The sequence below is a fragment of the Ciconia boyciana genome, chromosome 1, assembly GCF_034638445.1.
Source record: "Ciconia boyciana chromosome 1, ASM3463844v1, whole genome shotgun sequence".
NCBI lineage: Eukaryota > Metazoa > Chordata > Aves > Ciconiiformes > Ciconiidae > Ciconia > Ciconia boyciana.
In genome coordinates, this window is record NC_132934.1 from 197,054,721 (window position 1) to 197,070,591 (window position 15,871).

General features: G+C 41.4%; 1 protein-coding gene across 1 annotated transcript in view; it reads left to right on the forward strand.

Moving 5' to 3' along the window:
• Positions 1 to 2,485: 2,485 nt before the first annotated feature.
• Positions 2,486 to 15,871, forward strand: part of FLT3 (fms related receptor tyrosine kinase 3) — a 31,795-nt gene continuing 18,409 nt past the window's right edge. The window contains exons 1-8 of the mRNA XM_072857444.1: positions 2,486 to 2,513; positions 4,435 to 4,559; positions 6,189 to 6,391; positions 7,216 to 7,331; positions 9,634 to 9,751; positions 10,656 to 10,792; positions 11,413 to 11,552; positions 11,634 to 11,787. Of these exons, the coding sequence (XP_072713545.1) occupies positions 2,486 to 2,513; positions 4,435 to 4,559; positions 6,189 to 6,391; positions 7,216 to 7,331; positions 9,634 to 9,751; positions 10,656 to 10,792; positions 11,413 to 11,552; positions 11,634 to 11,787 (1,021 nt within the window). The remainder of the gene's footprint in view (positions 2,514 to 4,434; positions 4,560 to 6,188; positions 6,392 to 7,215; positions 7,332 to 9,633; positions 9,752 to 10,655; positions 10,793 to 11,412; positions 11,553 to 11,633; positions 11,788 to 15,871) is intronic.

The window sequence follows — 15,871 nt, forward strand, 5'->3', positions numbered from 1 at the left end:
TTCCCGAAACCACACGGCCTCCCCCACTCCCCTCTTCTCACTGCTTTCCTGCTCAGTGATTCAAGTCTAGAGATTCTCGGTTCCCTTCCACTAAACCCTCCTGAAGAGCTACCACACTCTATAGGCTTTTTTTCCCATCTCAAATCTCAATCATGCTTGAACATGACTGTAAATAATTAAATCCATTCACGTGATGACTGTTGTAATTAACTGGTAAGACCAGATAAATGACTGGTCCTGACCTAGCCGTACCCCATCCAGTGTTACAACTAGTCACAATTAGCATGAGCTACAACAGAGGCATCTTGTCACCCACCTTGTTCTTGCTAAACCTAGTTTTAATACGGTTATTATTCTGCAACACGGAGCAACACCTCTGGCCCCATCATCACGTGAGAATGAACTCACAGGTTGCATTTTTTTGGAAGCTAGGAGTTATTTAAGCTGAAAGGGTGAAGGCACCAAGGAAGGAAGGTGTGCTAAAAGATGAAGAAGGAGAAAAGTTAAGTTTTCTTAGAAAAAGAAGGAGAGAAATAAGATATGAGTAAAAGGTAGGAATTCATTTAAGATCAGTTCTTTCTACCTACCATGCCTCCCTCTGATTTTTATCATATTTATATTGAGTAAAATTCTCACTTCAGGATCCACCGCTTTAGGGGTGATTTGAGAAAAAGGCAGCCACATGCAAAGGTGTCGGGATTTTTAAGAGTTAGTGCATGTGTATTAGGGTCATCCATGTCACCACTTTTACAGATTTGTTTCTGGCAGCACATGACTGTGGGAGAACTATAGGTTTCCTGGAAAAAAGGGTCCTTCTACCTTCCCTCATCAGGAAGAAAATTTTGGAAAGTTGATCCAGAGAATGTCACCCAGAGAAAAAAGTCAGAAGCCAAATAATAAGCAAAACATAGTTTGCTTTATGTAAGTCTCCTGAGCTGTAAAGCAGAGTGGAAGATTGTTCTATGTCTAGGAAAGGCCTGACTGCTATGTAAAATACTAAGCACCCTGAGCTGAACACAAACACAAGTTGCATCCCTTGGTACAAAGAGAAAGGTTTTCTCCTCATCCTTCACAGTGCTCCAGTTCCTCAGCTATTCTCTTTCTGATAAACTCAGACTTTCAACATATTTTTGAGTGGCTTTCCCAGTTTCCAAAGGCTGCTTTAGTCATCCCCCATTTGAAAATAAAGTTTTGTAGGCAGTTCCATTAGGTGAACCATCTGATAGCTGAACTAGCTTAAACATAGCATCTTGGTTTGATATCTCTCCAGTAGATTCAGGCCTTTCTTCTCAGCACCATAACAGGTAAGCCCACTTTATGACTTGTACAGGCATTTCCCCATGTACGTGCCTACACATTTTTATGAAATCCTGACTCAGTTTATGGCAACTAGAGGTTTGTCTGACTTCAGTGAGAACAAGATTTCTCCTACTTCATTTATTTTTGTGTAACCTATAAAAAGATAATGAAGATGGAAAGCAGGCATAAACAAACATTGTTCAGAGGCAGCAATTTATTTCCATTCCAGCTTCACTACAGTTCGGCAATACACAATATGATTATGTACGCCACATATTTGATAATCCTTACCCAGTGCTTTCAGTCTCTGCAGTTCTTACTTTGGGCTTTCGGGAGGATGACTGATGTGCAGACCATAACAGCAGTCCCTGAACAGGCCAGCTAGAAGCTGAAAGATCAAGACGGTGAATCAGAATGTTACCATTTTCCCAATACTCTTTTCTTCATTCTGCTTCTTCTGAAAGGCTCATTCATGCTCTCATTTTCTATTTTGCCAATGTAATGTATTCCTCTAAGAACTACACAAGTTTAGGCCACTCCACATCGTGTAAACACTTTTGACTATCACATTACTCATTTTTTCTCACTGTAAAGCAGCTGGAATCATCTCAGGTTCAAAATATACTTCCTTACCCTAAAAACCTTCCTGGATTTCACAGGAATAAAGGCAGAGGACAGCAGTGACAACCTCTAGCAGTTAACAGGACAAGGAGTCCCATTTTCTCTTATACCTGAGGGTGTCAGGGTGCTCACTACTCCCTCTTCCAGCATACACTCCCACATACCATCCTTTACAGATGCAGTTCCAGTTCATCAGACACGTTGTTTGCCTGTCTCGCTCACAGTCTGGTTGCTACATCTGTCTACTGCCTAACTTTTAGCTGCAAATCTTTTCCCTATTGGTTTTTAAACGCATCTTTCCCTTTCCTACTGCAGCGCTAGGCATCCTGCTAAACAAGGCAATGTGAGCGAAGTGGAGTAATGCCAGGGATAAATTGGCTCGGCTTGTACAATCAGAAGCTAAAACTATTTGCAGATCAGAAAGCTGAAGCAAGGGAATGCTCAACAGGCCAAGTGAGTTGAACTTTTGAGATCGTATTTTCAGGTGGTTTCAGCTGGTGTGTCTTAGAAATGAGTGATGTAGGTGGGTTTCCATCAGCTAAGCTCCTGGCTGTGAGACGGTCAGATGGTCTCTGGTTTGAAAAGAGTGAAAGGTAAAGTGGCCAACAAACAAACAGAAGTGGAGAAAGCTGAGCAGAGAAGGACTTGGTGAAAGGCTAGTGGGTTGCATCGATGGGGAGGAATTCAGCATGCTTGGTGTAGATACCTAATGCATACCTGCCTTTCAGCTGCCTTCTGGCACTCACTGTCTCAAGAAGTGCCAACTTTATCTTTATAGCCAAGGGAGGGAGATACATGTCTCCACGAAGAAGTCCTCTTCACCTTTCTTAGGGATCACAGGCAGATGGACAGGATCTTCCTCAGAGGTCTGCAAAAGCAGACCATTGCCTGTGTATACTGTGGAAAGGTGACACCCAAAATGAAGTGTGTGTTAGGTGCCTGAATGAGAAGGACTCGGACTTAATCCACATTTGCCAAGAGGGCTGAGAAGAGGTTGTCAGAGTGTTGCCAGCTTAGAGCTCAGGCAGCTCCAGAAGACACAAACATCAAAGAGGAGATAGCAGCAACTCTTACTCATTTCCTCCTTCTTCCAGTTTTGCTCCTTCCATCACCTGCAGAAACAGTCTCATTACTTTCATCCTTCAAGCGCTTCCTGTTATATTTACCTTTTTCCTTCTTTCAACTCTGCACCTTGCTTTATGTCCAACCATCAGGAGCTGAGGGGGAAAAAAAAAAGAAAAGCAAAAAACCAAGACCCGAGGGCAGAAATTTTCCAGGTCACCGCGAGAAACATTATTTTGTGATTCGGTGCTTATTTGTACTGTTGAGGACTGGCTTTAGGGACTTAGTGGAAATCAGACACATTTCACCCTGCCAGCTGTGCAGTCTTACTTCTGTTTTTCTTGTTTATGTGCAATGGTGGGGTCATGGTTACTATATAGCTCCTTCAAAGCTAAAAGGTGACTTTTCAAGCTGCAGTCCCTGAAGAAAGGCTCATATGAAGCATTCTGGAGAGATTATGCCTTTGAAGCACCAGAAGCTTTCCCACACTGCTCCTTATGCATAAGGAGAAATGACATCTGCTACTCCTGCCAGGGCTAGGAGCTGGCAAGTGAGCTGCCCTGGCTGTATAGGCTCCTGGGGCGTGACAGAGCCGGGGAGGTATGGAGGAAGGAGAAGGCAGGAGAAAGACATGGGCTTACTCTTCCTTGCTCTCCACTTTCTGCATCTGCTTTCCTCAAAATAGTGGGAATTGCTGCCTTGTTTGCTTCCCAGAGAGGAAAGAGTGCAAGGCTGTGAATGGCAGCTCAAAGGAAGAAGCATCTAACCTGGACCTCTCTTGCGAGCTGCTGGTGTGCACAAGTCTGCGCCAGGAAGGCTCAGGAGAGTGTCCAGTATGTCAGATCAAATACAGCCTGTCCTGGAGAGAAGGGAAAGGGAAGACTAGATCTTGAGTCCTTGGGTGAGCTGAGTGTGGGCTCTAAAGGCAAGTTGGAGGACTTTATTTTGCCATTTCTCTGAGCAGGAGGGACTGTTTCTGACCTGGACATCTCCTTAGTGCCAATGGGAGGGATGGTGCATGATCATCCTCCAGCTCACGATGGGCAAATGCTGGCCTGCGGCTGCGGGGTTTGATGCTGCAGGGCCCTTTCAGAGACACTGATGCAGAAGTGAGCTACAAGAGGTAGCCTGTGTTTTGTAATGTGGTTTCTAAAGGAGCCTCCGTAACACATAGAGGTTTTTGTCTCTAGACATTTTCTGCAATATTATGGGACATACTTCTAAAGTGTGATGTATCTGTGCTTTTGAAAGGTTCTCCGAATAGTGCTTCCACTCAGCTTCAATACACAAATGCAGAGTTTGCAAATGCTTGCGATATATCTGCATATTCCTTTTGCCTTTTTTTAAAAAAAGATGTAATCTTTCTACAGTTTTGTTGTATTTTATTTTTACTAAAATGAGTATCCCTGAGCAGAGATCTGGACACATTTGTTTTCTATTTCTGTTTTAAAGTTCTTGTTATGACAGCAGTTACTTTCACTTCTGCAATGAATCCAAATACATCTGAGATTACATGTGTGTTTATCAGCCAGAAGGATGAAGGTTCAGGAACACCAGAGACATCGGTATCTCCTAAGGTAATCTAACAGAGAATGAGTTGCTTACAAAATATTCCTGTCCGTTCCAGAAATACCTTCCCAGAAGCTTACACACCCTAAACCTTTAGGCTGTGGGGATGGCACAGTCAAAATGACCAGGGTTAGGCCAAATATGACTACAGAAGGTTAGAGGGAAATACGTATCACAATTCATACTTTGAAACGGTAAATAGGTAAGTGCCAGTTTTCTCTAAAACTGATTTTTTAATTGCTGCCTTGATGGTGTCTCACATCAGCATGCCTGAATATTGCTGAATACTGCTGGAAATGTATCAATGTAAAAAACTATGTGCCCTTAAGAGGGGATTGCCAAGGCCATGGTGTGAACCGGTGGCCTGCCACAGCGTGCATGTGCCATGGCTGCTGGGACTGATGGGGAAGCTGCACCACCCTCTGTTCCCACCACCAAAGCCCATAAATCCCTGCCTAGCCTAAAGCTTGACTGAGACACCAAAGCTGGACAGGGAATCAAATATGGGGTTTTTTTCTTCTCTTCTGACTCGAAATGGCAGAAGGCCAAGAAGAGGTGGTGTGCAACTAAATTATAAAGCAGCTGAAACCTGCAATTAAAATATTTCCTAAGGATTCTTGTTTCAAGTTAGTCTTATGAAATCTTTTTCATTCCTGGACAAATAAATCAATAATTCGGATAAGAAATGAAGGTATACCAGTCAAAGCTATGCTGTCCTTGTATCAGAAAAAGCAGAATATGGCTGTTATCTCTAGATACTTCTCAGATCAAGGGAAGGGACAAAGAAGGAGCAAAGAATGAGGAGAATCAACTGGCCAAGCACAGTGCGGGGCAGAGGATGCAATGAACTCCATCCTTTCATAAACTTACACCAGATAAATTTCACCCACCAAAGTAAGGGAGACATTTAGGGCTACTCTTCAGATGGAGCTATTTACTTGCCACCTTTTGCTGCAGCTAATCTTACAGACTCATTAATTCGTCGGTGATTTTCAGAATGACTGTGGGATATTCTGTTTCTGTTTGCGATTCTCCTTTAGCTGTATGCAATGGTGAGGAAATGAAAAGTGTGCCCAGATGTTCCCGGCCTAGTAAAGCCCCCAAGGAGCTGAGGAGCAGTCTAGCCAGATGATGCAGTGACAAGCAGTGGGATGTTAAAAAAAAATATTCTGGCCCTGCCTTTGTGTTGAGGTCACAAACAGAAAGGTTGTATTATAGCTCTGTGTCTTCCTATGGTTCTGCATGAAAGGAAACAAAAATGAGAGTAAAGAATAGACTATATCACTAAAGGAAATTATCACGTTTCTGGCTAAAATTGTTCTGTGATGTCTGTCTAGAGAACAGAATTAACTAATTTAACAGGAATCCTGTAGTGTTTCATCCTGCAATAAATTCAACATATTTATGAGTAAGTTCGACAGTAGAAATGAAAAAAACCAAAACCAAATACAAACAAAATGGAGGTATGATGAAGGTGTTATTTCAGTATAATTTGTATTCATATTTGGGCATTATGAGGCATTATTAATTTATGAAAGCTTTTCCAGAAGAGCATCCTTTAAAAATATTTGAATGCAAAAAAGCAAATAAAGCTAATTGCTAATAAATACATAACAATCTGTCCTCTTGCATTGCAGATTTCTAACATTTTGGAAGATCTTGGGTGTTATTTGAATTCTCAAGGAACAGAGAACATCTATGAACCAACTAAAAATGTGGAAGTCAATGTGTTTGAAGATATTGAATTAAAAGTGATAATGAACATTTCAGAGATCATTTCATGCTTTTGGTTCTTTAAAGAGAGCAAAGCTTGTAAGCCTTCACTGGACTCAGAGAATCGGTAAGTCAAGGGATGTACTGGATCAAAGAACCTTTAAGAGATCCTTTTAGGAGATCCTTTTAGGATCTCTTAAAGAGAACCTTTTAGGATTCAAATGGAATATTTTCTGCGACTGTGTTTGCATTTAATTTCATGTTATGCGTTATCTTTTTACGTCTTCTAATCTTTCTTAACTGTTGTCACCTAGCAGCACATTGCTGATTGTCATTTAGACAAATATACATATATGCATCTTAAAGCCAAGAATAGTTTGAAATCAGCTTGTTCTTTTAATTTGTATAGCATCATGCATGGGGGTCTCCAGGGACTTTCTGACATTGATCAATTTGAGTTTTGTAGTGCTCGCGTGAGGCAAATATCATGATTTTATAGTCAAAGAAACTGAGGCATGGAGAATTATGTGACTTGTTAGGGTCACACTGAAGATCAGGAAGAGCACCAGCAACAGCACCCTCATTCTCACAGCCAAACCTGGGCTGGAACCTGAGGCTGCATTATTGCCTCCCCCTGCAAAACACGTGGGATGGGACTGTAGGTAAAGCATTTCCCTGTGGCCCTCCTCAGCTGTCCTAAGCTCAGGAAGTCCATCCTTCCCAATGCTCAGTGTTAAGCATGTGCTTGGATACCTGTGGTTGTAAGTTTCGACGTGCTGCTTGTGTAGGAAGATACATGATGAAAATACTTCAGGTTGAAGGGCGCTATGTAAATAATGAATACTAGTATCTCTGAAGTGTTTTTGCAAGAGCTGAAGAGCTAACATTTTATTGTGTCTGCTGCATATCACTTTCTAGATAACAAATACAGCTTTATTTTCCGTTTTGTAGATATGTTATGTCTTTGGCTTTTTCCCAAATAAAAGAAACACAAGCTGGAAAATACACCCTCTCAGTCATAAGTAAAACCGGCAATTACACAGTAGTTGTGCCTGTTCTCATCCGAAGTAAGTATATCTCAGATGAAAGGGGTCACTCCATCAATAGATTCAAGGCCAGAGGCTCAAGTTCCATCAAAGCAATGAAGCTCTTGCATGCTGCATTTCAAGCATCTTCCTAGATTTGCATAGGACTTGGGGCTGTCTTCAGAGACTGAAGTGAAAACCACAGACTGTGTGAGAGTCAGCTTTTGCTAGTCAATAAACCATGCAAATGAACAAACAAAGATGTTTGTTCATTGAAGAGGGCACAGCAGCCCTCTTCTCCCCTATGAGAGATTCCCCTCTGTGCCAAGAGGGACAAATCGAGGGTGGCTTTTGTGTGCTCTCAAAGCTTGTGGGCTAGACTTGTTTGCTTGCATCTTAACCCATTTATTCTCAGTGTTGCCGGCTGGGCTGTTATCTGAACCAGATCAGGACGTCCCTTTTATATCCTGGTCTCTGACGCTCCAAAGTCATGCCTTGTCCCACTCTGCCACTTCTCCGCCTGTGCCCACTGCTGGGTCTCTGCACTTGGCACACAGCTCTTCCTTTCGCAATTCTGTGAGCAGCAAGAGGCACCGCTGAGGGAAGGGGAAAGACAAGGTCCTCTTCTCAGTGCCAGCTTTTACTTGATTATTGGGTTTTAGGGTAAAACGCATCAGTACTGCAGCTGCTCAGCACAAGGGTGCCCGAGAAGCTGAGATTTTAACTGCTGTTAAATGCTCATGACAGAACACGTGTGAGGTGTGACTTTTTGAAAGGCTCACAGTGGGAGCAGGTTTGATTGAATTTTCTCAAGGACCACACAAGAGACATCTCTGATGCAAAGGCAACTGCTGCACCAAAAAGCTCAAGCTTCTGTTTCTAAGTAGGAGTGTCCAAGAACATCTGAAAAAAAAAAAGACTGATGTTGACATGATGTTTTTTTAACAGAAGATAAATACCATATTATTTTGTCTGGAAAGGGCCAAATTTAAAGATAAAATTAAAAAATGTAAAAGAAATTTCAAATAAAAGAAAGCAAAACATCAATCCAAACAGCTAAGACTGGCAAAGTTAGGACCAAACCCTTCTAGAGACAGGTTTAATAACACACATCATTACTTGCCTTGTTTTTAATAAACTATGACTAATCAACATTTTTTATTCCTTCTTTATTTGTTTTTAAAGTATTTCTTCTGTTCAATTTTTTTCTCTCTCAGGTGTCAGAAGTGTAAGCTCCAGTCTCTCCTTGTTTCATTTGAAGGCCTATTGCATGTCTCAATTATAGTTTTAACAGCTTCATTGAGGGGACAGGGTATTAAATCTTTCATTAAAAATTACCTTCTCTACTATATCAATTAGGCTTTAGAGGTAAAAAATGTTATTACATGTGCAAGCAAGAGTAGTTCAAAACAGTCTTGATAAAGATCTTTTCCATATCAATTGCTTGGATTGCATTCTCTTTGCTCCTGCAAAATGAATATCATAATTCCATCTCTCATAAAATCCTCCAGGCTAGATGTGAACCCTTCAACTGAGATGTGAATCTCTATAGGTGAAAAAAACCTTCTCGGCCCAGCTTATAAGAGATAAAGGAAGAAAGAAATTAAAAAGCCAGAAGTATTAGTTTCACCTTAGCATGTCACCTTGCAGGCAATGGAAGTGACTCTAAAGAAAATGTCACTCTTCTGTGTGGAAGCTGTAATTTCATTGTAAGATGACCTAAAACCAGACTCAGTGCTTTTCATTTTGAGTCAAATCTTTAGCAGTTTTAATACATCAAATTCTTGTGCTTAGTCCAAGTCTGCGCCTGACAGGTTCAGGGGACTGTGAGTTATCTAGGAACCTTTTCCCCTGTGTTACAGACATACGATAGAGGAGTCTGCTGGTTATCAGAGTCATTATCACACGTTGTTTTTCCATCGTGTATCTGATCTGACTCAGTAGTATGCAACGATCCCATTTTGTGTAGAGACTTTGTAGTCTGGACAGATACTCCACCAAAGGCCACGGGCTTGGGATGTGATTTTGAAAGGTATCTGTGCTCCTGCCCAGTGAAATGAGTAGCAACCACAGGAAATTAACACCTTTCGGTATCAGTCTCAGGATTATCCTCCTGTGTATAGAGGCAGGCCTTTGATACTGGGGAAGCTGTGCATTTAGCAATCAAGGCTGAAAAGCCTGTGAGACCAACCCACAATATCCCTAGGGCAGAATCCTTTTCTATTCCCTCAGTGTTGAAACCTGAAACAAATTACAGCTCTGTAACTTCATGTACTATGAAATGAGCAAAAGACTGTTTCAAGATTATTTCAGCATTCCTAAATATTTGCATGATTTTTAACAGAGAAACCAGGCAAACCCTATTTCAGGAAAAGGGAAAAATCGGATGCTATTGAGTGCATATCTGAGAGCTACCCCCAGCCCTCTGTGGAGTGGATATTTTGCAAAACACCTGAAAAGAGGTATGTTGCATGTTTATATGCATGTTGAATCTCTAGGCTGCAAGTTTACCATCTTCTGAAGAATAAGGGGGACGCTTTGTACTGCTTAGTGTGCCTAGCGAGCTGGGGAGATAACTGAAGGAGAGCTTTTGTGTCAGAATTTTTGGAGACGGGCTCCGCTGGGTTGCACACCCACGTGCTGGTTGAAAACCTGTGTCTGCATGATCCACTTTTGGAGTGCTGCAACACATTTTTCTTCAAAATTTTGGCTGTTGTGCTTTTTTGGAAATTTTCAGCTCTTGGCTTGCAAAAAGTTATTCCAGATCCTACTATTTTGATGTCACCAGAGCAAATCAAAGGTATCTCGTTTCCCTCTAGTTTTTCACGTTTTTTGGAAATGTGAATACATTAGAGCTGGGAAGATGTTACAAGGAATCATAATTTTCTGAGCCAAATTATTTTTTTCCATTCTATTAACATATGAAGTTGATTCTATTAACAGTGGTGATGTAAGGGCCACTTGTGGGATAACAGCGGGAATAATGCCTTTCTCTGCAGCGTGGCAGTTTGGGTTCTGCGTCTTATAACGACCACTGGATTTGCAGCAGCTCCCACCACCAGGAATTCAGAGATGTGCTGTGAAAGCTCAGCCTCTGTGATTTCACTCTTGTCCAGATTTTAGTCACAGCATTACCTGTCTATGAGCCAGTTTGAGCATATTCAGGTCATTTCAGTTCATATTTCTGCCTAGGCTGTGAGATTTTTATTTTCTTATCTTCACCTTTCCTAGTTCCTTTTTATTCAGCTATGTGAGATCCAGTTTTCCCACTATTGTTTGCATATTCTCATGGCTTGGAGATTTATCAGATTTATTTGCTTGAGGTTGACCAAATGAGTCAATGAATAATTGTGCTTGTAATTGCAGTTGCCCTAATAAAATGCATGAAGGCACTGGGGAAATACACGGCCTACAGAAGGTACAACATGAATTATTTCAAACTTATATATGGTGCTGTGCAGCTAACGACCTGGGCAGAGAATGCACCAGCCTCTTTACAATAGGTAACTTCCCTCTAAGGTTTACTTACATGTGAGCTGGATCCTGCCGCTGAAGTTAGTTGCACTGCTCATCTGAGTACGCTTTCTGGGCTAAGCTACTTGTTTGTATTCACTGGAACAAATCTAACAGTGAATATGATTGTTCTGTCTCACGTTTAAACACTAAATTCTACTAGCTATTTGTGGTGTCTGTAAAAAATATCTTGCCCTTTTACATTTTCTAAACATCTGTTATCTTTTTCTGCATGCTTTTAGGACTGTGTTGCAGTGAAACACTCTTCAAAGTGTTCTTAAATATATAAATTTATAAATAATTATTAATAAATATATAAATTCAGGTTTGTTTGTCTGCTTTTTAAATAAACCTGACCTGAGCTAAACTCTATGCTGAACTGTGCTCTATAGATACCTTGTAAATTATGACAAAATTTGGTTTGAGGCATCTAAATCCATCAAATTTACTGATTTAATGATTAATGAGTAATTTTCCCAAATTCTAATTATCATTACAATATAATAATGGATGTCTATACAGCATTAGAAGAAAAAATGTTGATCTAAATGAGCATTTTTCCAGGCAAAGCGACAGTTGTTGTTTCAGTCACAATGTTTTGACTTTGCAGATTTAAATGAAAGACAAGCAGCACCTTTACCTGAATTACTTCTTAAAGTTGGGGAACCATTGCTGATCAGATGCAGAGCTGTTTACCATAATTATAAATTTGGAATAAAATTATCTTTTGAAAACAAAGAAGTTGAGCAGGTAAGAAGACAGGGCATATTTTAAAATAGGTAATATTGGGCACTATCAACTGATTAAATGGGAATCTCTGTTGAAAACTAGGATCGCCGGTTTGAAGGATTAGAATATCAAACAGATCACTCGGCTATTCGGATCCAGTATGCGTTTGCTTCAGCGGCAGGAAGAAGTGATAGTGGACATTATACCTGTTCTTCTACAGCTCATCTGAACCAAACTGCTTTGGTTACAGTTTTAGGTAACTCCAACCCCTGGTGTTAATTTTGTCCCTTGGTTGGTTGTTTTGCTTTGTTTTCTACGTGGTGGTTCTTTGCTTGCAGGTACGCAGCATATGTTTTGTAGTTCCTTTTCTAAGGAAAAATTCTGTTTGCACTTACTGGCAGTCCAGGAAAGCCAAGAGATTAATCTGAACTGAGTCATTCCAGTACCTGAAGATAATCAACCTTTTCTTTATATTGCTTTTCAAATAATTCCCATTAAAAGACAGTGCTTTTAGAAGTGAAATGAAATGGCACTGTTTAGAGGTCTAGTCCACGTGATTATTTCAATGGTATCTCTAGAAACACAGGCTGGGATTCATCTGATGTTGTTGTAGGTGACTCTCAGCCAGTGTGACACAAAGCCATAGTGGCTTTTTGTGGGGACACAAAGCTATAGGGTCCCCAGGGGGCTATGCCTTGGGCTTCCTGGGCAGGGGGGAATAGTATAGTTGTGTAGCCCTTCTCTGTGCCACCAACTCAAATGTAGGCAGCTGCAGAGCAGATACAAACAACTAGAGGTAAAGCACTGCAGAAAACACCTTTCTGGAGCTGCCCGAGAATATAAAATGCATGACTTGCCCTGCATGTTCAGCTACTAATGCTCCATGTATTAGTTTGGCCAGAGTCTGGAACACCCAGTGACTGGTTTCAACTAATGTGAGACAGAAATGTCCTGCTGTGACTCCAGTATGGGTTTTGAAAATCTGCAGCCATGGCCTCAGCCTCCTCCTCACCACTTGCTCCCACTCCATCTCCTTTCACTCACATACAGCACCTCCACCCCACCTTTGCTGCACCTTCGGAGGTGGGAAGGTAAGGCAGAGGTTCTTGTAGCCTCTGCTCTGCTGTTTTGTATGGTCCCTTCAGGTGCTTGTTGCTGTTATACAGAAAAAAGCAGATAGAAGATCTGTACCAGGCCTGACCCACATCTGCCAGGAAGGAATTGAACAGTTAGAAGGTTCTTGGTGGTGGGCTCTCCCACTCAAAACCCAGAACAAACAAGAAATGACCATTTCCTCTTATGGTGGGGGAGTGACTGACAATGGCCATTTGAGTTTGCCACATTTTTTATGAGTAAGTAAATCTGGGGAACAATTTTAGCTTTGAAAGCTGTGGAACTGGTAGCAGAAAAGAAATTAAAACTTTTGTGTTAATGGAGAATGTAAGCCCAGAGAGATGATGAGTAGCGAGTGCTGACAGAGCTGACAAACTGCCGTGCAGAAGTGCTGCTGCAGCTGTGATGGATCTGAAGGATAACCTGAAACTGGAGAGACAACTACTCCAGCATTATTGTTTGTTCTGCATGTCTCCTGCTTTCCAGGCACTGAAGGGAACCATCCTCCTAACATCAAGCTACACAAGGCCTGAAAATTTAAAAAAATGAAAGCATACCAAAGGAAACCTCATTCTATTTAAGCAACATGTTGATTTAAAAGCCGGCGGTGTTGAAGTTAGTCCAGAACAGCCTGAACTGCAAACCTTGTTTCTCAAATTTAAATAATATACAAATAGGCATAAGTCTGGCAATAAAGCATAAAAAGGAAAGCTGTAGTTAGGATCGTGCTGCTGGACCTTAGATGTAGTTGCTTTCAGAGTTTACAACACCTAGTCTAGGAATGGTAGGAAGTGAGAATACTTACCTCAGTCTCTTTCAGAAATGACTTTCCCAGTGCAGTATCCTCTTTTCAGCTTCTGCCTACCACTGAGCAGGGAGTTCTGTCATCATTTACAATAACTGAGTACAATACCTGGGCATTTTTTCTACACACATCTTCTTAGTAAACAGGAAGATGGGGGTGAGGGGGTAGTGTAGAGGTAGGGCAAGATCCTCTTCTTTCTGATGCCCACTTCAGATATAGTGGCTTCTTGAATCCATAAACTATCAGGTGTGAGTATGTGTCACATTAACAGGGGTATTTGAGTCACTCTCCCTGGAAGGCTGTATTTCTGAGTGGGGTATTTTTTGACTGGCATACACCAAGCTACGATGATTGTCTGTACCCTCCTTAATACCCCTTATGCCAACAAAACTTCTGAGGGCTCATTGACTTTGCTGATGAAAAAATCTGTTTGTTTACTTACTGTCGTGGTTTAGCTTCAGTCGGCAGCTAAGCACCACACAGCTGTTTGCTCACCCTCCCCCCGGTGGGATGGGGAAGAGAATTGGAAGAGCAAAAGTAAAAAAACTCGTGGGTTGAGATAAGAACAGTTTAATAATTGGGGAAAAAAAGAAAACAACAACAACAACAACAATAATAATAATAGTTGTTGTTGTTGTTATTGTTGTAATGAAAAGGAAAACAATGAGAGAGAGAAAGAGGAACAAACCCAAGGGAAAAAAAACAAGTGACGCAACTGCTCACCACCCACTGACCGATGCCCAGCCCATCCCTGAGCAGCGATCGCTGCCCCCCGGCCAACTCCCCCCAGTTTCTATACTGAGCATGACACCATATGGTATGGAATAGCCCTTTGGCCAGTTTGGCTGTGCCCCTTCCCAGCTTCTTGTGCGCCTGGCAGAGCATGGAAAGCTGAAAAGTCCTTGACCAGTGTAAGCACTGCTTAGCAACAACTAAAACACCAGGGCATTATCACATTATTCTCATACTAAATCCAACTAAATTATTCCTAGCTACTAGGAAGAAAATTAACTCTATCCCAGCCGAAACCAGGACACTTACATGGTGGATTAAAGTGGGGGGATGTTGTCATACCTAGCTAACACCTGTGCTTCTCTCTCCCAGGTTATACAGGGACATCCTGTGCTTCTTATCCACCCCAGCCTTTAGCCTAATGTATTAATGACAACCATTGTTGGTGTGAATTTGTGCTAGCATCCCAGGTTCAATTTCAGCAGTGATATAGATACAGATTTCACTCAGTTGTCCGTGTCATAGGGTAGCAGTTTCTGAAATGATCAGTGTCCTACCTTTAAACCATCACTATGCATGAGTCAGCACCCATAGCTGCACTGGGAATGGTCGCAATGTAACTTAACCAAGAGAAAACTGATTCGGTTGGCATATACTGCATTGCCTGGGGAGCCTGGCTAGCATAACTACATTGAGGAGTGGTCTTCTAATCTCTAATAACGCGTTGCAGCCAGACAGCTCTGGTTTCTCTTTGTTAATTGTCACTTCACCATCTTCACTTATCCCATCTTGTGTAGCTGGTCAGGTCAAGCAGGGTGGTTGGGCCACTTTAAAGCACAACAGAGATCATGCCAACAACTGCAGCTGCAAGGCTCTTTGTTTCTGCAGTTCTTATGCTCAATTTCTAGCAGTGTTGAATAAATAATTTTTAACACTACACAATCTTGATGCTATTTTGCAACACATTAAGTTTAAAGCAACAAATAAACAAATACGATAAATACAGAGACTTGAAAGCTTTGATTCCAGTCTCAAGAAATTCATCTCACCTCTCTGTCATTACTGAATAATCATGTTCACTGTTTCTCTAAACCTGCCAAAAAATGATAAGCCAAGCAATAATGTGCTATTTTCTTTCTCCTTCAAGAAAGAAAGTACTTTTTCTGAGTTGTTTTCCAGAGAAATGGCACACCCTGCTCCAAGGTCCTTGCGCGCACTCTGGAGAAAGCCTTTACTCTTGGCTGGTTGTGTTGTTAACAGTACACACAGACATGACCTTCTGCCTGGAAGGATGAGGTCCAAAAGATCATTCAAAAGATTAAGGTCTGATTTATAAAACCAATAAGCCTTTAATATCAAAAAGTAGGAGAACAGTCATGAAAGGAATTGCTTCTTGTTTTAAAATACTGAAATTTTTGTGGTTTATATGGGAGTTTCCAGATGACAGTATTTTTTAAACCAGTAAGCTAGACAGAGATAAAACATGCCAAGCAGAATATAGGGTTACAACCAGAAGAAAAGCACTCAAAAGGAGAAATGCAGTCCAACAATATTTCTACAGTGCAGTTTTTCATCATGTGGCTGATTAAACACTGGCACAATTTTCCCAGAGGTTGTTGAGTCTACTTTCTTGGAGATACCCAAACTCAACTGGACATGACTCTGAGCAACCTCATCTAGTTGGACCTGC